Genomic DNA, 26,110 nt, shown 5'->3' on the forward strand with positions numbered 1-26,110 from the left:
AAGCAAATCTCTTTACTTGAAAACTCAAGACAATCCAAACAAGGTCCGTTCCAAAAGAAAAGTTCCAAAGTCCCAAAAAGTTAACAAAGGCAATATTCCATACAGAAAAGGCTCCAAAAATCCTAACAAAGTAAATTCCAAACCAGAAGTACAACAGTCTTTAGAGTTCAACAAGACCCCCCAAAAAGACAAACAAAAGCTCTTAGGCTGAGCGGCATGACCATTTGAAGCAACCAGACAATCTGACAGAAGGCTGGTGAAAAAACATGGCATACCCAGGTGAGGTTGATACTCAAGCAGTCACAGGTGAGTGATGTCAAAGGTGGGAAAAGAACAAAGACAGGAAGTAAAACTAGACATCACACAAAAGCAATAGGATTACAAAATAAAACAGGAATTGAACACAAAATACACTAATGATAAAGAGAACAGTACAAGACCATAAAAAAGAAAAACTCTCATCACCATCCTCTAAAAAATCGGAGTTTCCTTTGTCGTTGTAATTGTTTTAGAATATTTAACTCATAACGTCCAGGATGCTGTCCAGTTCCTAGCCTTGTATTTAGCAGTTCTTCAAAGTAGTGGTTCCAGTTTCCATGACTGTCTGCTCCAAACCCAAACACATCCACCTAGAAGAAGAGTCATGTTTAACACTTTTTTTTTACCTTTGGTTCTGGCATTGACAAAACCAAAGGAATAAAAAGGAAGGAGCAGTAGGTGGATTTTCAGGACACAGTTAAAGAAAACAATACAGGCTGACAATGATTTAGCACTTTGAGGATAGATTCTCAGTGATTAGGTTTGAACCTACCTCATCACACATGTGCAGACTGAGAATCAAAGTCAGAAAGCCGGTGGATGGATACAGACCTTTCCTTTCCAGCCAAACATGATGGACATAATGAATGAAGGCTGGGTTGAGGATCATCACCTGTTCAGGAGCAAAGCAGCCTGTTAGACACACACAATCTTCTCAATTACAAACTGTTCTTGAACTGATCAAACATATGTATGTAGCCTTGTGTAATTTAAGTTACACCAAAAATACTTACCATTTAAAGAAGATAAAATAAAATAAAGATGAGTAATTGTTGATTAAAAAAGGCTTTAAAATGCTGTTTCTTGTTATAAACATGTTCACTTTAGTTAGATGATGCATTGGCTCTTTTTAGTAGTTTGTATGTGGTGTACTCAGCTAGCGGTGAAAACAGAGTGCAACCTGTGCTGTTTTATTCCCGTGTGTCTGATTTGTTGTTCCTGACTTCTGTCAAGTTTTCTGTTTGCTGATTGGCTGTGGGGTGAACATCTGATAAATAAGAGAAAGGAGAAGTACGCGCATGCAAGTGAAACAAGACAGATAAAAAGACACAACTAACTTAAAAAAGAAGGATTTTCTGTCCCAGCTTGGGACAGGAAGGGGGGTCCCCAAGAAGGCAAAGTCTGGGGCGTACAGGGGTGGGGGGTATTACAGTTGAATCATACGGAAAGGTCTTCACACACCTGGAGCCTAAAATTCTGAACAGGTGTACAGGACCATACAGCATGTAAATAATCATCTGGTGCGTTTATGGTGCAGGATTTGTAATTAATTGATCTAATTAATCACATTTTAATCTCAAATCTGCTTAAGGTCCCCACATACATAATTTGAATTCTAGGGCAATTAATACATGAAACAAAGAAGATTTGTAAATCCTTTTTTTTTTTTTCCAACTAGACAATATTAATTAAAATGTCCGTTTTCCCTGCCATTGACATTTGATTACTGTTTACTGCAGTGAACAACTGTTTGATTGTGTTAGACCCATCTTGAACATCCTGTGTCCTGTGTAATGGATTCAATGGATAATTTTGTATTGTATAAGTTGTAAACTTGAATTTTTAATCATCTTAACTGTATTTGAACATATTTGCGACCAGCAGCTATTACTGAAACTAGCAGATAAGTCTGTTTCCCACTTTATTGTTGGGAGTAAGATGGAATCCTCTGTCTTGACTAGTTGTCTGTATATTTTTGATAACAGTTTTAGATTAATAAATTTAGCAACCCAAACAGGAAGTTGTAAATCCAGCTGGTGAGAATTATATTTCCTGCCTATTATGGATTTTGTTGGTACTCTAGGAATTTGGCGCCACTGATTTCATATTGTTTAGTGAGTGTCTCAAATGAAGTTTCTGTTTTGAATAATATGTTCAAAGTGCTTCATTCCTTTATTATTCCACTGAGTAAAGTTTATCATTTTCTTATTTTGTAGGATGTCAGGGTTGTTCCAGATGGGTGTAAACTTACACGGAATGAGTGAAGACTTGGTTAATTTAAGAAACTCCTACCAGGCTGTAAGAGTGGAGTAAATGTTTACTTTTTTTTTTTAACCTGCTTCCATTTTCAAGATGCACTTCTTTGGATTCATATGTCTGAACCAGGACCTGTGAGTAATAACCTGTGTTTCTAACAACTAAAGTGAACTGGATTCAGCTACATCCAGCCACAATGCTCCTCTGTCAGGCCTGCAACATGTTTGTTTTATTTTCAACAATATTTTTCAACAATAGTGCAACAATATTTTTTGGTAAATACTGAACTTTAAGTGGTGAAGCTTCTGTTTAAGGTAAACACTGAGACTTGAGTGAAATCACATTCAGAGTAGAAGTAAAAACAAAAACAAAAAAGGATAAAAAAAAAAAAAGATTTACTTCATTTCTGCTTTATTGTGTTATTTTTATGTCAATACATGAAATGAGACAGAGTTGTCTGGTAATTTATGTGAAGTGTTAGAATTTTCAATAAGAAGAGTATATTCCATGAGGTTAATAGCCAGACTTAAAGCCCAGCTTGAAGAAACAGTAACACAGGGGAGAGTCCCTTAATAAAACAGAAGAAAGGAGTTAACTAACTTGACAATGGAAATTAAAGTTTAGGAACCAAGGGCGCTACCTAGTGGACAAGGTACAGAAAGCACTACATGTATTCATATGTATCAGTTTCAACCAAAGAATTTGTTCAACTCACCAGGTCTTTGTTCCCTAGGAACCTTGAGTTGATGTCTTTATTTTTTCTGTGGAGAGAAATATAAAGTACAAGCGTTACCCTTCCTAGCAGGATCACTCACTTTCAGCTATTGAACTGGAAACAGCCTCAAGGTTTCCTGAGTCTCTCACACTGAAGACTGATGACACCTGAAAAGAGGTGTGGGGCACATTTCAGACCAGCTTCATCCCTCAAGCTACGCAAAATGTCCTACTATCTCCCAGCCAATAGCATGGAGAAGACGCCACGTGTCCCCTCTGTTCATCTTCAGCAAACATGAAGCATATTCTAGTGGGCTGCAAGACAAGTCTGACACAAGGCTGTTACACCTGGCTGCAGTATAGGTTTAAAAATCCGGCTTTCCAGCCATTCCAGATGGGCTGTGGTCAAACTTTAAAAAATTAATACACCTCATAGAAATGTTTCTCGTGTCTGATTGTTGTGCTGATTTGAAGATGTTATTTGGCTGTCTTGTATTCAAGTCCTTTTTTTCTGAAAAGTTTCGTTTTCATTAGTTATACGAGGTTAAGAACTAGGCTTTACGTAACGTTTAACGATGATTGATAGCTGCTGTTCTCGTGTGTTTTTTCTGGGGATTGTAAAATATGTTGGGAGGTAGAGTCAGGAAGAGATTAGACTCACGAAAGAAAAAAAATATATATTATTTTTGTCACCGAGCTCCACTCAGATTCTCCCAGAATCCCTCATCGTCTCTACTGCGCAGACTCTGGCTCCAAACTGCTACAATGGTGGCGCCTGGGACGGCAGTATTTTGGCTTCAAAACCGTAGAATGATAAATGGCGGAGCCACACTGTCCACTCTACATACAGTCTATGCTCTTAACAGGGTTTTCATCTCTCTTCTTTCCTCCTGACTCCTCTTTCCACTTCCCAAATGCAAGTTTTCGGGAACTCCGGTCTATCCGTGCGTAAGAACGATCGACACACTTCAGCTCCACTCCCTCCTCAGTCTGTGACAGGTTCAGGCTGGAGTCTGCAGCTTCTTTCAGAGCTCATACACATCTTTAAAAGCCAACTTTCCACGTTTCTGGACCTGAACCGGAATAATTAATAATTCTGTAGCTTCTTATAGTCAGACATCACGGATGAATTAATCAAGGTATAAACGATGGCTTATGTAAATTAAATGTTTAAAACTTTGCTGTATTTTAGTTTGTCATATCCGCGCTGCTGAATTACTGAAGTGATTTTTCTGATTCGCTCCACTTTTCCGACTGCCAAACAATGTGGCATCATTTCTCTCTACCTCTGTTGCTGTGGCGTTGTGGATTACCAGCATGGAGTTTCCTTTTTCCCGTAATGCGTCCCTCCATGTCGTAAATTCCATGGGTTTGGCCAGTTGAACTTTGAGTTTTTAGGTGTGTGTTATGTAAATTACGATTGTTTTTTAGCTGCCACATTTATCCAGCTGCCACATTTTAACAGCTGAACAGGTGATTGGCCCTGGTATGTACGTTTCATAAATCGCACGTGAACGTTGCTGTAGGATCGTTTTTACACCCAGATCTGCACCAATTCCCACGCAAAATTGATAAATGAGGGCCACTGTCACTATTGATGGCTTCCTGACAGTTTGGGCTGACTGAGATTGCTGTGCTTCGGATGACAGGTTATTCCAACCATACTGCTTCTTACTTATTTGATTATCTTGATTTCAAAAGTATTTGTCCCTTGTTTATTTGTCCTTTCTATTACTACTTGTTTTATGGATCACGTTTAAAAAAGCACATGTACCTTGGAGTGAAGGACCTGACGAGCCATCCAAGATCATACGTCTTAAATGCAAAAAACACAAGGTGAGTAGTGTTTTTCAGGTAGGTAGAACTATGAGGATACATCACATGATGAGTTGTTTTCTTGCCGACATCTCTTTCGTAGCCTTCAGTGGGAGCTTTATTCATCCTGAAAGATACAGAACATACTCATGTTTCATTTCATGTAGAATGGTAGCAAAGCATCGTCAGGGACCTAAGCTGACACAAGGATTCAGAAGCTGCTGTACCGTTGAATATAATAGAGGGACCAGACATCATCATCAGTAGCAGATTTCTCAGTGTGGTTGAGGAAGGTTTAGTCTAGCTGTAGAACTTCTGGGTTGTGATTAACTGTACCTTATGACGATATCGTGATAATCTATCATCGGTCCATAGTGCGAGCCATTCAGGTTGCCAGAATTGCCAACCACAGCACACGTCCTGCAGCGGTCAGGGCTGGGTTCTGTCAATTTTGGACCCGGTGGGAACATCTCAAACACTTTCTTCACTGTCTGCTTGTACGTATCAAAGCTGGGTCTCCCAGGCTGAAGATGCTGACACAGTCACAAGAAAGAATCTCCAATTTAAGAGACCATCAGTGTTAGCGAACACATGCATACACAACCAAACGCTGCTGAGCAACAGCAGGAACAATTTGAGATTCAGTGTCTAGCCTATAACACATTGGCATGTGACTGCAGGAGCTGGAACTAAAGCCACTTTACATGGCACACCTGTTCAGCCACTCATTATCAGTCAATCACATGGCAGCAGCTCTGCAGCATTTAGTTATGTGGGCAATGACAGGATGAGCTGCTGAAGTTCAAACTGAGCATCAAAATGGGGAAGAAAGGACATTCAAGACACTTTGAACTAGAGCCTGACACGGGAGTGGATTTTCACTCCTGTCCCATCCCGTTCCCACAGAAGAGAATCCTATCTCACCCAATCCCTGGTCGGAGTCAAAAAATAATCCTGTCCTGTCCCACTCCCGGTAAACTGACTTTTATTTTTATTTTTTTATTGAGCAATTCTTACCATTAAGCATTAGCAATACCTGTATGTTTTAACTGTTTAAAAAAACAAACAAACTACAACTTGAGAGCTGTCCAGTTCTGTCAGTTTAATAGATAGGTCCTTACTTCTTACTTTGCGTAAAGCCTGGCTCACACTACAGGAATTTTAAAAATCTTCAAAGATTATGAAACCGGGGTGAATCCAAGCAACAACCTCCGGTCTGAGAATATGAGACAATGTGGAAGTGCTAAAATCTGCTGTTTCTGGAGTGTTCGCTTGAGGCTGGCTCTGGAAGTACCAGAAGTCACATACACACCAAGCCAAAAAAAGCCATTTTCAAAGCAGAAATTAACCTATTTACAGCCTGGTTCAAAAAATGTCTCCTGTCTGACTCGCTTATTTTACTACCAGCACCCACTGTACGGGGGGTGAATTTTTTTCTAACACGGCTGTTCAGAGGATATTAAGATCGCGAGCTCCCCCAATAAGAGGCACAGCTGAGGGTCAAATGACCGACTCGCGCCCTATGGCTATAGGCAAAGCCCTTGCCACTACCAATATGGCCGCTATAGCCAATGTGCTTCATTTTCTGTTTCAGAAACAGACAGGTGACATCGGCGAGACTACATCGGCGCATTGGTGCCTTGTATCGGTTACGCGTGCGCAGAGGGACAGACATGAAACTGACGCTGAATCAGTCAATAACAGCGTGATCTCACACTGATCTCTGACAAAACAACAGTTTGATACTGTATGAAAATGATGTGATGGTGAGTTACTTTTAAAGGCATTATTTAACTGGCTTGAGTGAGCCGGTGGAGCACGCAGTCAGCTGACCCGGAGCCTTTCAGTTGCGCTTTGAGCCCAGCGAGAGGGCCACTTTTAAAGTGGAGCCCCGATCCACAAAGAAGCAAAAAGCACAAAAATAGAGAATCTGTTGATGCAATGGCTGTAGATATTGTTTGCTGTCAGTCAGTCAGCAGTAGGGGTGTCATCATTTTTGTCCAGTGCCACTTTCATTAGTTTGTTTTTTTAAATTATTTTGTCAATCTACAATTTTCGACAGTTAATTTTGCTCAATTTTAAGTTCTTTCAGTGACCCTTGTGTATTTTAACTCTTTGGTGGAGGGGAACCAACAGCTTTGTCTATGTGTCTACCGCTTTAAACAAATACAAATTGTAAAGATCTTTAAGATGATACTCACCGACCAATACTGGAAAATACTCTCAGATACATTGCTGTCCGGTGATAAAAAGGGCTCAGGAGTTCTGTTATAAAACTCAGTAAACCCCGGTTTAAACTCTGCAATACATCCGTCACAAGCACACAGGCTAACATTCTGGAGTGGAAAATAGATCAAATGATAATCTAGAATGAAATGAAATGCTACAATCCAGGAAAATATTGAAAACAGCCCAACAGCAGGGAAGAGCAGGAGGAGTTTTTTCAGCATCTCAGCAGCAGTGTCCTCTTGAATGAGCCCAGTTCCAGTCTGTGGAAACAAAACTTTGTATAACCATGACTGGGACAACACTGAACAACAACAGCAAGAAAAACATCATATCTACCACTTCAGCTACAATCTAGTATTGTGGCCAATTCCCAGGAAGTTCTTCTGTCACTTCTGTGTACTGTTCAATAAACAATGGTATGTTTCCTCTTTGTTCCCTCAGTAACTACACCTGACGCCGCGTGTTCTTAAGAAGGAACTTTAAGGGACTAGTTGCCGGTTGGAGGATGTGACTGGTTAATGAAAGACTATTAACGATAATAACGATTACCCCAAGCGTTTAGGGATGTGTTAATGGGAGTAAGTACCACTTGTGTCCAATAGATGGTGCTAATTGTATGACATAAGTGCATGTGTAGACAGGTTCAAAACGGACCATGATCATGTGTGTAAAATTTGGTAAAGATTGGAAAATGTATGTTCCATCTGTTTCCAAGGGGTGGCGCTATGACTGTCATAGCGAATTTAACTTACATTTGTGTTAAGAGGTGCACTATGATCATTCATACGAAATTTCAAAAAGATATACCCCTTTATGAAAGGGTCACAGTAATGTCCGCTGGCAGGAGAACAGAGTGTTCAAGGACAGGACACAGCTGTAACAGAGGTTCTTCATCCGGTTTTTCAAACCAACACTAGAAACAATACACTTATTTAATATAACCGTCTCACACTTGTCAACATCAAAGCTCCGTATTTAACATCATGGTCACAGTGTATGACGTCAAAATGTTTGCTTCCTGGTTTTTTACTGGTAAAGTCATTGACAGTGTCCTCATATAACAGCTGCTTTCCCATAAGTGCTAAACAGTGTTTGCCAAAACAAACAGTTAGCCTACAAGTTACAGCTCTGTATTACAGCCAGAGCACATGTTTACACAATCACAGCTAGCACCATGTGGATCAGCTGAGAGAGCTGTTTTACCTCAAATACACCACTTGTCAGCATTTCAGCACCACTTAGTTGTGCGTTTATTTATTTTATTTTATTTTTTATTTGGATCCCCATTAGTCACTACCGAAGTAGTGATGACAAAGACTACTCTTCCTGGGGTCCTCTCACACAAACATGAATTTAAAATTCATACAAACTAAATCATAAAAAGAACAGTTCAAGACGGAACAGAGAAAGAGAAAATGGAAACAAGTAACAGCACAATAAAAAGCAATTTACAAATTCAAGAGCATTAATATAAAACTTGTGAAAAATCACTATACTTTAAAAACACAGCAGAATAACCAACCAATGACATACAAGATGAGCATACACAGACATACATTCACACACTTCATGTAGAAATTTGACACTTATTATCAGCATTGGTATTACAATTAATAAGTTCATAAGAGTTTCAGTGACACTGGATGTTTCTTTAATCTTGTTTTAGAAACAGTTTTACTTTCTAAGACTTATTTGTTAACTGTGTTGGTCACTTCACACAGTCTGACACACTTTATGACAGACAGACAGCTGGAGTTCCCACGCTTCCCTCTCCATTGATAAGTCTGTTCAATCATGTTGGACTGTAAAACCTCAAACTTGTTGGCTCCTGGTCTGGCCCTGCTCAACATGTTGGTTTGTTGTTGAAGTCAAGATAAATATGACCAAGTTTGGACACGCTTTCTTCTTTTTTAAAAGTCACTGAGTGCTTTTAGGTAGTTTCAGTGCCCAACTTCCTGTAATGCTCAATCATCCCCATGTTGACTTCATGTGTCACCACTCCAGCATCCAGCAAACATAGGATGGCTGCATATTACCTGCAACCTGCCTTGCACCCAGAGCAATGGATCCAGAGTGACTTGACACATTGGACTCTAATTTCGTGGCGCAGCGCAGGGGGCGCAAGCCTGGTGCACCCCGCGCAGTGTTAATTTTCGCACGTCTGCGCAGAGATGGGTGTGATGGCGCGCCAGGGGGAGGTTCACGGCGCACCAGGGGGAGGTGTCAGCAGATCCATGTTGGCGCTGTGACAATTTCGTGCCTAAAACAGTGCAGAAAGTGCGCTGAAAGCTCACCAGCTCCAACCTGTTCTATTCTCGGCGCACAGGGGAGCGCACCCTCCACAGCTGTAATTTGGTGACAGGCGCACATGTGCGCACATGTCAACAAAGCCTCAGAGGCAGGTTTCCAGAGTGCCAGGCACATTTTGATGCAATAAACAATCACAGCAATCACTCTTTAATATAACCGTCTGAACCAGCATATTCATTTGTATCTATATTAACTGTCCCGTCACATCTGATGTCAGATTAAAGCCGTTTGTCGTAATGGCAACTTAACCTGACAGCAGCTGGAAGTTTGATGCACATCTTACAATTAAACAATAAACAGCCTTAACATCTGATACTGAGTATATATCTGGTTCTCTCATTTCAGTTAATTCAAAGAAAAGAGGGAGAGAAAAGACAAAGAAAAAAGAGACAAAATAAATGTATGTCACTCAGGATTTACCCGTGATTTACCCATATTTCTCTTTTTTAGTCTTTATTTTTAATGTGATCTAAAAAGATGGAGTACATTATTGTGAGGAGGATGAGGTGGAGACACCAGGAGAGTATACAGTATATCACCAAAGGTTCTGCTATTTGGTGATGACAAACCAGGAGTGCAGGTAAATCAAAAGTATTCTGAATGGATAAGCCAGCTGTGTAACTGTCTCTTCATTTTGGGACAGATTTAATCTGTTCTCCTATTAATGACAAAGGAACAGATTAATTCTGTCCTGGGAGCTGGCCCACACGGTGACGTGCTTCGTGTCCTCAGCGCCCCGCTGTCCATTCTCCTGCTGCAGGGACAGCGGCTCTGACTGTCTCCACTACCAGCACTGTTTCCGTGGTGCTGGGGATCGCTCAGACCAATCAGACGCTGTGCCTTGGACGCAGCGCATTTATAGGCGAGGAGAGGCGCTTTTGATTGGTGAAGACAGTGCTTGGCTGTGTTAAACCCACTCACGGCTTTTCTCCTCCCTCTTTGCCATTAGCGCGGAGGGAGGTGTGGATGCGCTTCTCTGCACTCCTCTGCGCCTTGACTGCGCCTCTCTTGGCACTGCAGGAAACTTGCAAAGTGCGCTGGTCACACCCTATCTGCATGGCAAAGGCCGGCGCAGGACAGGTGCGCCCTGCCCTGCTTAATATGAAAACAAATGATTGCTTCATAGTGCAGCATCGCTGTCATCATGTTACAGAAATATCTGCTTATGATCTAGTCTGCCTGGTAACCTAAGGAGCTTTGTCTTTGCAGAAGCAATACTAAAACATTTTGGAGGCGCTAAAGGAGAAGGGTCTTCAGAATGTCCTAAACAGGAAGCTCCAGGAAGTTCATATTCGTCAGGACCTCTGCTTGACCAGGGAAGTAGCAGACCTGCCTGTGGAAATAAGATTTAAACAAAGAAGCCCTGCCAACCCTGCCTTCTGATGACATGACTGCTCCAGAGTTTCTCATTTTCATCCACAAAAACATTCGGAGGACTGTATCTCAATCTGTGGAGTGTCCTGAGTATCTCCTGCACTCTGCCTGTGACTGTGACCTCAGCAGGTAGGAGTTTCTCAAAGCTGAAGTTCATCTAGACCTACCTAAGGTCATCCATGGGACAGGATGGCCTCATAGGTCTTCCCATAATCAGCATCAACCATAAGATGGGCCAGCAGCTGTTATATGAGGACATCACTGATGACCCAGACATTATATGGACACACAGTGCTGATAATGAGATGAGATTTGACTTTATTGTCATTACACACATATATTCCAGTATATTATGAAATGAGGTTTGGTATTTCACAAGGAGTGCAACAAGCAGAAGTATTATGTACAGAGTAATTACATTTATTTACAGATATGGACAAAATTATGCAAATTATCGGCTTGGATCACTGCCGCTCATTCAGCCTCCAAACATGCAGAAAACACTCTTAACATTGTCCAACTTTGCTCTTGAGCCTCAGCAGAAAATATGAGGCCCAAAGTAGTGTATCACCCTCTGCTCCAGCTCTCAAAGCTAACCAGGACTCTTGTTCTGCACTTGGCCGTCAGATAGTGATAACATCAGCTCAAAACACTCACAGAAATGCACACGCACACACACACACACACACACACAGGCAGAGAAAAAGACAGAGACCCCACCAATCAACCAGAAAATCACTCTGCTAAACCCAACACAAGAACAGATTCCTTTACTCACTTCAGTCATCTTGATGCTTTGGCAGAGTTAAGATAATTCAACATGAAGTGTCAAATAGTTTAAACTGGAAAACAAAGGCTGAGAGAACTACAAAAGATGTTGGTTGAACTTAATCTATTAAGTTTTTACAGTAAAGTAATTAGTACCTCTGATAAGGAGGTTGTGTTTTTGGGAGAGTTTGTTAGTCTGTGAACAACATAACTCAAAAAGTTACAAACGGATCTTGATGAAATTATCAGGAAATGTTCAAAATGGAATAAGGAAGAAGTGATTACATTTTTGAGGTAATCCGGATCACCGTCTGGATCCAGGCTTTTTTTAAAGGATTCTTTATCATTGTGAGAACGGGCTGTTTTCACCATATGTGTATGTAACTCCACAATAAATGGTCCGATTGCTTTGAAAAACAATACAAGACAAGGTCACCATCATTTCTGACAGATGTAGAAGTAGGACCCAGATCCTGGCAATATTCTGGATACTAAGATCCCGAATATGAAAAATGTACTGGCTCATCATCATTTTCAACACTGTCAGAAAACAAATTATTGTACAAACCTGCAACTAACACTAAATTTTAGAAGAGAGTCTGCTGAAAGGGAGTATAACATTAAAGTAGGACTAAAATGTTGGTGACAATCACAATATACTTGGTGAAGGTCTGCGCTCTCTGAGTGCTTTTCTAGTTCTCGTTGTGATGCCATTTTGTAAATCTGAGTGAGAAAGGAACACAGTGGATGTAAAACCTTCCTGAACATTGAGATGTTGCACAGCAGGCACAGGCTGTCTGTGTTGTTCATGGCACAGACCAGCTGTCATGTCTGTCCTAACTCAAACCCTTCAAAACATCTCATGTATTAGCATAAAGAGTAAATGCACTGCAACAATGTACATGGGCCCATGACTTGTGGAGCACAGACTGCGGGTCCATGCAGCAGAGCACAGACAGCCTGTGCCTCCCATAGTGTTACTTATCAATGTACAGCAGGGTCTTATATGCACTGTTTTGAGCCCAAACTTTTGGGGCAGGAAGTGCGCGGGGGCGTATTTTCTCTTTTTTATTATCGAGACGTCTGCTGGCTCGGACATTAAAGAGCACGTCATTAAAAGAAAGTGGTTCTTTTGTTTATAACGATTTGTGGTTGGGATATTAGTTGTTAAAAGAATGGGAGAGGTTAAACAATTATTTTCAGTTTACTTAAAATCTACTATGAGGGTTCACAAAGACTATCATGTTCCAATAACGATTCCCCCTTTTTGATGTAAAGTGGTGACGGACAGAGGCTGAGCATTACAAATTAAAAATATATATATTTTAGAGCAACAAATGCGCAAAATCACTTTTTACAGTGTTCACTATGATGGTGTATGGAAGCACAGCTAGAACCTTTCAGTGCATGTGTTCGTTAAACAGTGGATTAATGCTGCGAGTTATGACTTGTGACGTCACATCACTTATTTTATAGTTTATCGTAGCAAGATATTGCTCTAATGTTATTCATCTGCTTATGTTAATGCTGCTCTGGCATTTTCTAATTTTCATGGCATTAATCAATGCAAAATACACTTCGATATAACAACAAATGCTTTAAAATACAAAGTATCACCTTCTGTTACCTTATGCGCACTTAAACGAGCAAGTTGCTGGCTCCTTTGATGATTGAAATGATTAAGATTTATGCTCATAATTGGTAGTTGGTAACTCATAGTTGGTGTGAATTTCTTGCGGTCAAACTTAAGTCGTAATTTGCCTGGAACGCTTTCAGGTCCAAACTCTGAATATTCCAACTGGGAAAGTACCAATTTACAGGTTGCCTAGAATGCAACATTAAGTTCAGACTATCATTAATGGTATAAGTCAACTTTATACATTTTCTGCACATGAAGAAAACCAATTTACTTGTTTTTCTCTCTAGTTAAATACAGTTTTGTTCCTTGTTGCTGCGAAGCCAACCAAACCATTCCATTCCATCCAAAAAACATGAGACATACAATCGGCTAATGGCAATATTCAAAGCCGGCATCCATCCCTTTACCAATAATTTCATTTGGGATTTTAAGACACTTGATTCAGAGACTTGATTGTATGCCTTGTATGTATTTAAGCAGGCACATTGTACTAGTGTTGTTGTGAAATTCTAATTTTTTTTCTCTCGTAAACTTCATTAAATTTATCAGATTTAAAATTTCTGCTTACCTGGTTTTTGTTGACCGTGTGTCTGGAGAGGAACTGTGCTTCTCTTCCTGGTAGGTTTTAACGACACCTCACCCTCTCAGCTCAAGCTCGTCAACTTATGTCTTTCACTGATGAATGGTGCCTTGCCCAGGGCCTCCAACTGGTTGGCCTGATCTACGCTGGCTTGGGTAGTCTAAGATTCTTATAAATCTTTAGTGCTGTACTAAGTACTTAAGTGCTGTGTAGAAGTCCAATCATGAGAAGAGTCTTGCCAAGCTGAATCCAGAGACTCAATTCAAAGCAGATGAGCTGAGGTCTGAGATCCAGACTGAGTTATACGTCTCCTTTTATCACAGTTTTAATAGGCGTGTTTTCAAACTAACACCTCCTTTTGTTTTCATTAAACCTGCCCCTGAGTGGGGTTGTCTCTGTATCTAAACACACACAGCGCTTATCGGAGAGCTCCGCTGTTCTTATCTTATCTTGCTCCATTCTTCTTCATCTTTAATATCTTACTTGGCTTCACTCCTTGCACCTACTGAAAAAAAAATTACAACTGAATAAACTAGTAAATTTGCGAGTTAATGAAGTCACAAATTTACAACCTTGTAAAGTCATAAATTTACTGGTTTGTGACGTAACAAGTCCCGGATGTTAGTTGATGCACAGGGGATGCCATGCTTGAGAGATGCAGATGTCATCAGCTGAAAAAAGCTAAACTGAAAAAAACAACAACAACAACAAAAAACAATTGTAAAATTGAAGGTTGTTTTGTGACAGATATGGGAGATATCAGATGTTTTCATGTGTCTTTCGACAATTTATTTATCTGTGATCTACAAAGAAGTCTGAATGGACTGTTAACTGTAATCAATTGCTCTGGTCTCCGCTGCAGAAGCCCGAGATCACCTGTTCCCTTTTTTTCAATCCTTCTATTAAATGCTCCTGAAGAGGAAAGTTCAATGACTCGGTCCTTGTGTCCTGTTGAACCACATACTCCATCTGTATAGCCTGGATATATAACCATCTATATCCCTGCATCTGCCCGCTGTGTTCAACTTCTTGTCGGATAAACGCAAACACCTCCTCAGGTTCAGAATAGCCCCATGGCGCAACGTCTTTTCGGAGTCCGACTGCTTACATTGCTGAGACTAACTTGAAAGTACAATCTGATGAAGCTGTCAATTTGGTCCATCTTGCAGTGAAGTACATAACAACCTATACATCTGAAGCCACATATAAATCTTTGAGAAATCAGAATTGACTGGTTCATAAAGTCGTAAAATTGCGACTTTATATACCAGTATGTTTTTTAGTTCAATAAGTCGTAAACTTATGACTTTACAAACTTGAAAATTTTTAGTTTTCATCTTGAAAAATTTGACTTTTTTTTCTGTAAGTGGCCCTAATATGCCGTCGTAAGGTTACCACTTGGTTGAAAAAAAAAAAGTCACACAACTTTTCTTGAACCTGTTTGAAGACAGTAGTATCGCATGACAGAGACGTGTCTCAGCCTCCCTTAAATCTGATTGGCTAACTCTGAACACTTTGTTTGGCTGTTTGTCTGATCAGAAGGGGGTCTTGTGTTAAAATCAACCATCAGGACTGCAGAGGCCGGTCCCCATTACGAGCCAGACCAGTTAAAGAAGCTGGACCCCCTCCTTCTTTATTCTTTCTTACCATTGTAACAGATGGACTGGTGGTTACTCTGGCATGGTACACCCCACCATTTACCCGTGGAACCTGTCATCACACAGAGCTCAACACATGAATAAAATTCTGGTTCATTGTTTGCAGTATCCCAGTCTCTATAGTCAGACCCGGTTCCTGTGTAGCCGTCTGACCATTTCCAGTTGATGTTACTGTACAGGCCTATCCAGACGAGGCCGTTGTGACGACACGGTATTTCGGTTTCTGCAGTAGGTCTGAGCTTCACTGTATCACTACACCATCATAACACAAGTCACATTTTGAACACTTCACTTCATATCAGGCCATCATGATAAATGAGCTGTAATATCTGAACTCCTTCGAAAGCAAAGACATGCTATGTTAAATTATTCATTTGGCAAACGTGTAGCACCCTCATGTCTTGTTCACAGCCTGTTAGCTTGTTTCTGAGAAGCTTTAGCATGCACTGTACTGTAGAACAAGACATTTTGATGATAAAAGATAAAAAACGAATACACATTTATTATTGCCTCAAACAGTAACATAGGCAGAGTGAGAGATCATCCAAACAGGCTACAGTCAGCTCATGTAAACAGTGTATGTTGAAACTTTCATTCCTCAGGAATATAAAATTAGATATTCACTCCAGACTTTCACCATTGAAATGAAATAATTCCCTCTGTACAGTTTCATTCAATTTCTACATAAGAATACACAAGAATCCAAATAACCTGATAGCACTCAAAACTTTCAGAGAGAAGAGCCTCAACATGTTGTGGAATAAATGAATATATAACAAAGGTAAAACCTTCAGAGTATTGAACTCATAACCAAATGCTCAATCCAAATGTATTGACTTATTGATATGGCACCAGTTAACTGAGCAGATTGACTGAGATTTAATGTTCACTAAAAATAAGTTCTTCATTCTACTGGTTGAAGTGTCCCCTGGGAAGATTGTAAAGAGGAAGCCCCCCCCCCCCCCCCCCCCCCCCATTTCTGAACAATTAACTTTTATTGCCTTGCACATCCTCAACTGTAGCACCAAGTGACTTATAATGCTTTCAGACTCAATAGGGAGTGAAATGAATGCAGGATGTAGCAGACATTTATTATTCAGATAAATAGACACAGAGCGCTGCCTAAGAAACAAACCAATATGATATTTTTGCACAGTACGCTTGCTCCCTTCTTTTCCTGAAAGAACTATTGCACTATGGGCCACGGTAGTTTTTGCATTTCGTCAGAAGGATCAGAGAGGTCAGGAATCAAGGTATTTTGAAGTCCAGAGTTTCCACAGTCAGCACTGAATCGGGGTACCATGTCATCTGCTGCTGTAGGTCCATTGTGACTGAGGTCCAGAGTAAATGGAGATGCTTGCCTTCAGAACACTTCAAGCTTTATCTGATGACGAGCTTTATGGAGGTGATCCAGCAGAACTTGACTTCTGTCCAAAGCAGCAAAAGAACCAAAAGCTGATTTAATGATTGTGAAGTCACTGTGCTTGGTCTGTATGTTTTTAACCAGATTTCAACAAAATGCTAGTAGATTTACAGAATACATTTTACAGATATTTTCAGTAGTTTTACACAGTCAAAAAAATAAAATAAAAATCAGAATTTTACAGTTATTAAACCTTAAATTTTAAAGTATTTTCCTGTTTATCAAAAACATTACACAAAACTGTAAAATTACAGAAATTATCTGTAAAATGACATCCTGGATGTTTTTTTTAAGGAATTATGCCAATAATAGCATAGAGCTGGACCCTGTACCTCCTCACTCATGGTTGCAATTCACTGTTAAAATGTAAAAAAAAAACTGTCAAGGCACTGGCAGCAAAGTTTCCATACAGAATACTGTAAAATCACAGTCAAACACTGTAAAAACATGGAACTACATAGAATAACTGTAAAAATACAGGACTTCACCGTAAAAAATAAAAATCTTTAAAAAAAATAAAATTTGTTAAAGCACTGGCAGCAAAGTTTCCAGACAGATACCGTAAGATCACAGTCAAACGCTGTAACATAGAACTACTTGGGAAAAAAAAAATATAGGAATGGATTGTTTTTTGATCAGAGACAAATTCTAAAAAACAAAAACCCTCCAAACAGAACACACTGCATTTCTTCTGAAAATCACTTTCCTCTCATGCATCACTGGTCATTTTGTCTTCCATCAGTTTGTGTCCTAATTTTACTATTTTCCTTTTATTTCACAGCAAAGTCATTTTTGTTGTAACAGTGCTTGTAACCGTGAGTGAGGAGGACACACTATGGATAAGAGACCCTGCCATACAGGGGGCACAGCATGTTTGTGCTTCCTGGCGCAAACCGGCCATTTGTACTCCAAGGAGTGGACCAGCTGTTAGTGCTCTGGGCGGAGCTGTCTGTGCCCCATGGAGTGGACTGGCCGTCTGTGCTCCACTGTGCAGACCCTGTACCCAGTGATTTTTACTCATGATTTGTTTTTAATGAATGAGATGTGTTGATGGTCTTTGCTTTGTAGGTCATTTTTTAATAACAATATTATTTGAGTTACAGCTGGTCCATGCAGTGTTGCACAGGCAGCATGTTCCCCCATTTCAATACTTTAATGTTTAGAAGGGTCTTATATCCTCTGTGTGCCCTCCTCACTCATGGTTACGAAACACAATCAGAACAAAAAGTATTTTGCTGTAAAATAACGGTATTTTTCTTGCATTTTCACTATATTGAAGGTGTTTGACCACAGTAATTTAGGAAAAATTTGCTAAATAATGTTATTTTTCTCTAAAATGACATATTAATATTGTAAATCTGCAGACATTTATCTTTAGTTTTATGTACGGAAAATGATTTTATACATTACAAATTTGTGATGGTACATGGGAAAAATAATATTTTCACAGGAAATTACTGTAGATTTATTGGACTGTTTCCAAGAATAAATAATTTATCCTGTAAAAATTACAGAGATTAACCTTAAAGAAATCTGATTGTAATGTGCTTTGACTGAATTTGTGTTATATATCATTATAACGGATATTTATAAATTATAAATACCTATAAATAAATTGTTTTAATTTTTTTTTGACTGTAAAATCTAGTCCTGTATTAATTCATGTAGTTACATGTTTTTACAGTTTTTGACTGTAATTTTATTTATTTTTGTATTTGTCTAGAAACTTTGCTGCCAGTGCTTTTCAGTTTTTTTTTTTTTTTTTTTTTTTTTTGCAGTGTGGACCCAGTAAGATAAACCAGCTGAAGGCTGCTATCAGACTAACCTGAGCTTCATCACACCTGAGCAGAGCCCAGGCTGATCTGCTCCATGACACACCCCACTGATGCAGGAGTTCAGGCTAAAGGAGTATTGGTGAATATAAATGAACATTCATTCAGCACATGTCCTTCAGGGAGCATACACAGCAGGGTGGAGAGGACTCTACAAACACATTAATCTGTGGAAGATGGTGGATAAAGCTTTTACATTAAAGAGCTTTTTCCTGGTAAACTTAGGAGCCACCACAGAGGAGTAAACTGCTTTGTTTGGAGGAGAAAATGGATTTACTCTCAGTGCACTAACTGATGAACTTAATGCCATTTAGAGGCGGGAAATAAGCTCTTGTTATTAGATGTGGTCTGCCCTCTTCCAGTAAAAGGCAGTAAGATATTCAGTCAGAATCTTCCAGAGAGTCTTCCAGAGAAGGACGGGGATCCTTAGTGACTGGAGACGTTCCACCTGGAGTCAGGATGTTTTCAGGGTTCCTCTTTCTGCTCCTCCTCACAGGTAAGCTGCTCTCTTCTCTTTGATGCATGCTGCTGTGGAGCTCTGCACTTTGATTCAGACTATTCACAAACATTCGTGCAGAGTTGATTTTAATCAAGCAAACTGTTGATGGTGTCTCTAAGCTGTGAGCTTTGTAAACAGGAAAATTGTTGATTGTTGAAAGGAGGGGATGAAAATGTAAAGATTTAATCCCAAAACCAAAACCTGAGCATGTTTTCTGTGTCAGGTGGAAGCAGCTACAATCACACACAGCTTGAGTTCAACTCCTCGGGTGGTAAGGACCTTTTTTGTTTGTAAAAGTGCTTTACAAATGGATATTACGGATATAATTGAAAGATTATGGCAGACTACATAACCATTTTATGTCATCTTGTATGTTTTAGAGGTGGACAGTTTACTCTCACAACATTTTGCCTGCTTGACAAAATGCTGTATGGTTGCTGCAATACTGATCAAAACTGACACTTGTTGATACTACTGTCCTGTATTTAGCATCGAAGAGAGGGCCCTGACGTAAGGAGATGTTAAGACATATTAAGATTTATATTACAGACTTTTCAGAGTATAAACCCAACTCAGAAACTTGTTTGAAATATTTTACTACAGATTTCACTATAAATTATTTTCATTTTGACAAAACAAAGAAACATTTGTGATGTTAGGGTTGATAAACTATGGACATGTGTGCCTTTAATTTACCAATCCTCAAACAGCTAAAATAATTTGAAAACTGCAGAACTTTGGCAACAGCCAAAGCAAAATCATTCAATGAGTAATATATATATATATATATATATATATATATATATATATATATATATATATATATATATATATATATATATATATATATATATATACATATATATATAAACCCAGGACTTTCTGCATTATATTTTTTTTTTTGAAAATTTAATAGTTGCTTTGTTGATGTTATGTTGCTGCCACTCATTTTCTGGTGTTTGCTGAAGCAGCCTGTCAAAAATACCGGGTACAGTTTCATGTAAAATCAAAAGGTACCATGTGTAGGAACCTAAATGAATCCTTGTGACTGTGAGGGAGTGGGAGAGTTGGCATTTTATTACTAAACAAATTGATGGTACCAAAAATTGGTACCATTGAGTACCAGTACGTATTGCCAGGTACCGGGCATCAGTACCGTATTGTTTCAAATATGAAAGGTACCCATCCCTACAGCCTGTGAAGATGACTGCTGACGGGTTGGTAAATATGTATTTTATAATTTGTCAAATTATTTTGTTGTTATCTAATTCAATTGTCTCCTCTCAGACAACCATCTTACAAACACACAGACCGGCAAATTTCTCACTGAAAATAGTGAAAACCTGCTTCTGCTCAGTGTAACATGTATGATATCATTGGCAGCGGATCTGATGGCCTGTTAGTAATTGAATACATAAATACATAAAAAGGAAACGATGACAACATGAAATCCTGTGAACTCTATTGTGTGAAGGTGGAAGTGGTGACAGTTACCCAGAGGCTCCTGATGATGGACATGTTGGAGACCTAAACCAAAGGAAAAGTAAGTGCTGTGGTTTGTGTTAACTTGATCGTTTTATGAAGTGAACCCAGAACCATTTCACTGACATAACTTGAAACTTAAACAGTTGCTGTCTTGATGTTATGTTGCTGAGGCAGCCTGCTAAGAAGATCACTAACCTCTCTGCTAACTATTTTCAAATTATTTTGTTTTGGTGCCTTAAATACGCCCAGGGTCTGTTTCATAAACCAGGTTTGGCACAGACTCAGAGTCTATTAATCCTAAAGTAGGGATGATAAGGTTAATCAAACCAGAGCAAAAGGAGTAACAAGCCTTTTTCACAAAGAGACATAACTTAACCTCGAAGTCTGTAAACCTTAGCGGGTCAGAAGCAGGTTTTTCCTCAATGAACCACGAGTTTCTGTCTGCCCCCTGTAATATTATTGTGATTGCATAGGACTGTATTTAAACTGACACATTGCCCGTAGAACTAATGTTCTCCCCCATCTTTTGCATCTGCAGCTGTGTTGCTCTTCTTTTTGAAGTGATCAAACTCACTGTGTGAGTACATTAAGATCTCTGATTCTAGGGGGGTAAAAACGCGGCCTTGCTGGTCCCTGTTGCCATTGTGACTCGTCAAATTGGGGCTCCATCAACGGTGGCTTTTTTATAGTTGTTGTGTATGCCTTCTAACTCCATGTTAAACTACATCAAGCTAAATAAACACACTCAAATCAGCTGATCTGGAACCAGAAACCCAGAGTTTCCTATCTTAAAGTAGATCAGAGTTCAATATTAGACTTAGGGCTCTAATTTCGTGGCACAGCGCAGGGGGCGCAAGCCTGGCGCACCCTGCGCAGTGCTAATTTCGTGCAGCGCACCACTGTGCGCTGCCAATTTGACGATTTGGTAGACCGTCTGTGCAGAGATGAGTGTGACTGCGTGCCAGGGGGAGTTGACGGCGCACCAGAGGGAGGTGTCAGCAGATTCATGTTGGCGCAGTGACAATTTCGTGCCAAAAAAGTGCGCTGAAAGCTCGCCAGCTCCAACCTGGTCTATCCTCAGCGCAAAGCGGAGCGCACCACACGCAGCGGTAATTTGGTGACAGACGCACATGTGTGCACATATCAACAAAGCCTCAGAGGCAGGTTTCCAGAGTGTCACGCACATTTTAATGCAGTAAACAATCACAGTAATCACTATTTAATGTAACTGTCTGAACCAGCATATACATTTATATCTATATTAACTGTCCCGTCACATCTGATGTCAGATTAAAGCCATTTGTCGTGTCCTCCGATGTGCCCCGCTGTCCATTGACCTGCTGCAGGGACAGCGGCTCTGACCGTCTCCGCTACCAGGTCTTTCCAGCACCCTTTCAGTAGTGCTAGGGATCACTCAGACCAATCAGACGCTGCGCCTCGGCTGCAGGGCATTTAAAGGCAAGGAGAGGCGCTCATTTGATTGGTGAAAACAGCGCTCGGCTGTGTTAAACCCACTCACGGCTTTTCTCCTCCCTCTCTGCCACTAGCCTGGAGGGAGGCGTGGACACGCACCTCTGCGCTCCTCTGCACTTTGACCGCGCCTCTCTTGGCAGTGCAGGAAACTTGCAAAGTGCGCTGGTCACACCCTGTCCGGGCGGCGAAGGCCGGCACAGGGCAGGTGCGCCTGTGCTTTTTGCCTGGTCTTCGAAATTAGAGCCCTTAGAGTTTGGCAAGCTAGTCTTAATCCTTTAGGCAAGTGATGGTGCTACTGGCATGTTTCTCAGGCTCATATTGATTTGAAGCAGGGATGGGTTATAATGTTAAGGGTAAAACCATTTTTTATCAAAACCAGCAACAGAAACATGGAGTGACTGGCCACTGGTCCATCCAAAGCCTGCTTTTTCCTACAGGCACATGCTGGGGTGATTTTCACCTGGCAAAAGTGACTGTGGGTTAAGTAAGTTTTGGGTGGATTCCACTCGGTGATAGTGTTATCATATAAAATCAGGTGATTCTGCTGCATTTCAAGGGTGACATCACTCAGGACTGCTATATTTACTGTTCCTTCTTTGCCTCATCCTGTCACAGGATTGGTGTCTCTGGCATCCCAGCTACTGAGTAACACAAAGCTAAGGTTCATTTAACTTTTTAAGCTGCCTAGTTTTTGTACTTTTTTTTGCTTAAAACTACATTATATAGCTAGCTAGCTAACTAGCTTATCAACTGCGCACATTCTTTTTTTTCAGCCTAAAACTACCTTATCTAGCAAGATCGCTATCAGGTGAAGTTCAAGCAGTCTAACAGGAAGAAAAAATAATACCAAAAAGGAAACCAGTGAAGAACTTGTCAGATCAGGAAATAGAAGAGATTCTGTTCAGGGAAAGCAGTGACGAAGATGTTGATGATGTGGAAGCAGAAGAGATGTATGACAGCGACAGTGACACATACATTCAAAAACTGGGTGAGGATGATGAGAGTGATGGTGAAGGCTTTGAGCCTGGCCCTTCAAGTCGTCAGAGAAAAAAGAAGCTACATCAGGATTCCAGTAGACCGACCACCAGAGATATGACCATCCCAGGACCTGCCTCTATGTCTACTGCCCATCCTACTTCCAATGACACACCTGGTGCTGCCCCTGCCACACCTGATGCTGTCTCTGTCACACTTGGTGCCCAAAATATCCCATATTTTGTTTCTCTCTCCTTCAGCTGTACTTGTGTCAAAGATACTGAGCCTTCACCAGGGAAGTCTCAGGTGCCCCCTGGAATGGGTGGACGGAAGACCAAGTTTCCAGTGTTTTTTTTTTTTTAAGGAATTATTTGTTCTCAAATTTCAAATTTTCAGTAACTTTTGAGCATTTTTTATGGTCCTCTCACGTTCCTATTTTTGATTTTGTTAGACATGGCACAGTTAAAAACAAAAGAACAGTACACTAATTTGTCATGCATTGTGATATTTTGATACATTTTGATAGCAAGTACTTTTTATTGGGTATATCATATCGGGTCAAAACCCCCCTGCATTAAGGATGGTGTTAATAATTTTAGAGACGGTGTTCTACGGTTAATAAGATAGTGTTCTTTTCTTTGCAGGTGACTTCCCCTCTCATTGTACTTTTGCTAACATTATAAACCACTTAGATTTAACGGACAAAGTCAAGTTTTACATGGCCCGGCCTACTAAAGACAACGAGAGACCCACAGAAGTAATACTGGATATATATCTCTACAGCATTCTGGACGTGGTAAGTGTTTTTAACTATTACTTTCCATTCTTTCTTTCTCTACTCAGTCAAGTCTTATCACTGCTTTATATATTTCTGTAATTAGTCAGTCCATGGACCAACGATTAAGTCCAGATTCTAGTGCTCACATAGCCCCCCTGTATCCTTAAATAAATCACTTTGTGATTGTTAAAAACTCAAACAGAATAATTAATGTTGTAAATAATTGCGCATTAAAAAGTTTGTGGTTCTTTTTTAAAAAATGTTTCTTTTATCATTTTTTTTTTTATTTATTTATTTTTTAATGAAAAAAAAAGTTTGAGGTTCTGTTTCAAAAACTTATCCACCAATATCAACACAGCAGCCATTTTTCCTGATACTAGACGGTTTTTATTCCTTTCTTTTTGTCTTGTAAACTTTTATTGTAAATTATTTGACTAAGTTTTCACCGTGTGAATGTGTGAATGCAGTGGTCTCTACGACAGAGTCATGTCTGTTTTTATTGCAGTGGTCCCTGAGGTCCACCAAGTCTTGGTCTTGGTTCTCGTCTCATGTTCAGAGATATCCCCAGATCTCTCTTTCTCTCTCTTTTTTACTTGTCCCGTCCAGCGTCACGACAACAGAATCATGGTCTGGCTGTCGTAATGTGCAGAAAACGTTGACTTTTTTAAGGGGAGGTTGGAGAATCGATTTCTTCAGACCTCTGGATCTTTTGATGATACTACGTTGTGTAGATGATGAAATGCTCTTCATAGTGTCCTCTTTATACTCAATTATGCGCTAGAATTCCTTCATCTTTTGTTCAGAATCAGCTCCTATCACAGGTAACTGGCTCCACCTCCTTCTCATTCATCCCCGCAGCGTCTCAGCGCTTTAACACAGTCGGACGCTGAGCGTCTTCTGACTTCAGCGGGGAAGTGAAGAGTGGGTTGTTCCACTGTGGAAACCGGACGGTCATTGGATAAACGCTGGGCTTTGTCCCGCCCTCGGACGCTCAGCGTCTCTGGGGGTCTATGAGGCAGTGGGCTGGCCTGGACGCTGGGCTTCTGCATGATGATTGGATGATCTGTCTGGGGCCAAATCCCTTTTTGATTGACAGTGAAATGAGCCAATCAGCGATCTTGAAGAATAATTCTACACCAGAGCATCGCCTGACTTTTATATTGAGTTGTTCTGGACTGGTCCCCAGCGAGTATACCTTTCTTAAAAACAACGAGGGTTGTGTTTAAAGATTCTCTCTCTTTTTCAACAATAAGCGGCTACAGCTACAGCTGTGGAGCTTCTCCCCCTGTCACTCACACTCACAGCCTGTCGTAGTCTCACGTAGCAGCTCCAGCTGCTAACAAGCTGGCATGGAGAATTTACGTTTAAATCAATAAACAAATTTATGATGTAAGCTGGAAAAAAATGAGCTTCCCCTCCTTGACTGACCAGCAGCCACCACTGATTATGTGGCTATCCTATTGTTTATGAGCCTCACTTGTTTCTCCTGCTGCTTTACACAACTTACCCAACTTTTTCAGTGTTTTTTGTTACTGCCCTGATGTTTTTTTTAACGGAGTTGCTAGCTCTGGTTATAATAAAATGTAGGTTTACCTGGCCTTTTGTGCTTGTTCACGACTTTCTCTCTTTTCACAGAAAGAAAAGGAACAGGAGTTAGTCGCTTACTTTTTGATAGACATGGTGGGTTCTTTCTTAAGACAGTTTGTTTGATTAGAAATCACCCATATTCAAAGACCAAAATATGACTTAACTAACTGATTTTTTTAATCTTCTTCTTCTTTTTAGTTCTGGGTAAATGAATTCATCAAATGGGAACCTAAAGATTTCTGCAGGACTTATATTATCACCATTCCTTCTGAGCTGTTGTGGAAACCAGATTTAACTATTGAAGAGGTGTAAGTTTGACTTTTTCTCCCACACACCAGAAAAAGCACTGTGCACGTGTTTTGTTTTGTTTTTTAACCAAGCTGTCTCCGTCATTTTTGTTTGTTTTTTTGTTGTTGTTGTTGTTTTACTTGAACACATTCACTGTGCTGGTAATACAGGGCAGGTTTCGGTCTTTTCCCTGCAGCTCATTGATGAATGCATTATAGTTTTTCTCAGTCAGTACGTGCATTTCTCAAAACAGTTCATAGAAAAATCAAAACACCATGGATTACCTGCTAAAGCCAGACTCTTTCTAAAATTTTAAGTTCATCTGTCAAAATAAATCTCTTTGTCAGTGAATGTGTTAGTGCATCAGAATGAGAAAATGTTAGTATTT

At 40.1% G+C, this 26,110-nt stretch overlaps 2 protein-coding genes across 2 annotated transcripts in view; one reads left to right on the forward strand and one right to left on the reverse strand.

The window, feature by feature from the left end:
- Nucleotides 1-461: 461 nt before the first annotated feature.
- On the reverse strand, nt 462-17,149 carry LOC141784459 (CMP-N-acetylneuraminate-beta-galactosamide-alpha-2,3-sialyltransferase 1-like). Its single transcript, XM_074662299.1, has 7 exons — nt 17,138-17,149; nt 15,372-15,434; nt 5,161-5,357; nt 4,784-4,951; nt 3,011-3,056; nt 812-931; nt 462-629 (listed from the first exon to the last, which is right to left on the reverse strand). Exons 1-7 carry the CDS (start codon nt 17,147-17,149, stop codon nt 462-464), a joined length of 774 nt encoding a protein of 257 aa, XP_074518400.1.
- A 1,868-nt stretch (nt 17,150-19,017) lies between these two features.
- LOC141784460 (uncharacterized) overlaps nt 19,018-26,110 on the forward strand; it is a 37,280-nt gene continuing 30,187 nt past the window's right edge. Inside the window, exons 1-6 of the mRNA XM_074662300.1 lie at nt 19,018-19,133; nt 19,360-19,407; nt 20,611-20,679; nt 23,714-23,865; nt 25,483-25,527; nt 25,633-25,742. Coding sequence (XP_074518401.1) covers nt 19,097-19,133; nt 19,360-19,407; nt 20,611-20,679; nt 23,714-23,865; nt 25,483-25,527; nt 25,633-25,742 — 461 coding nt within the window. The 5' untranslated portion in view covers nt 19,018-19,096. The remainder of the gene's footprint in view (nt 19,134-19,359; nt 19,408-20,610; nt 20,680-23,713; nt 23,866-25,482; nt 25,528-25,632; nt 25,743-26,110) is intronic.

The sequence above is a fragment of the Halichoeres trimaculatus genome, unplaced genomic scaffold, assembly GCF_033239565.1.
Source record: "Halichoeres trimaculatus isolate MK-OKI-2021-1 unplaced genomic scaffold, fHalTri1.1 fHalTri1_scaffold_22, whole genome shotgun sequence".
Taxonomy (NCBI): Eukaryota; Metazoa; Chordata; class Actinopteri; order Labriformes; family Labridae; genus Halichoeres; species Halichoeres trimaculatus.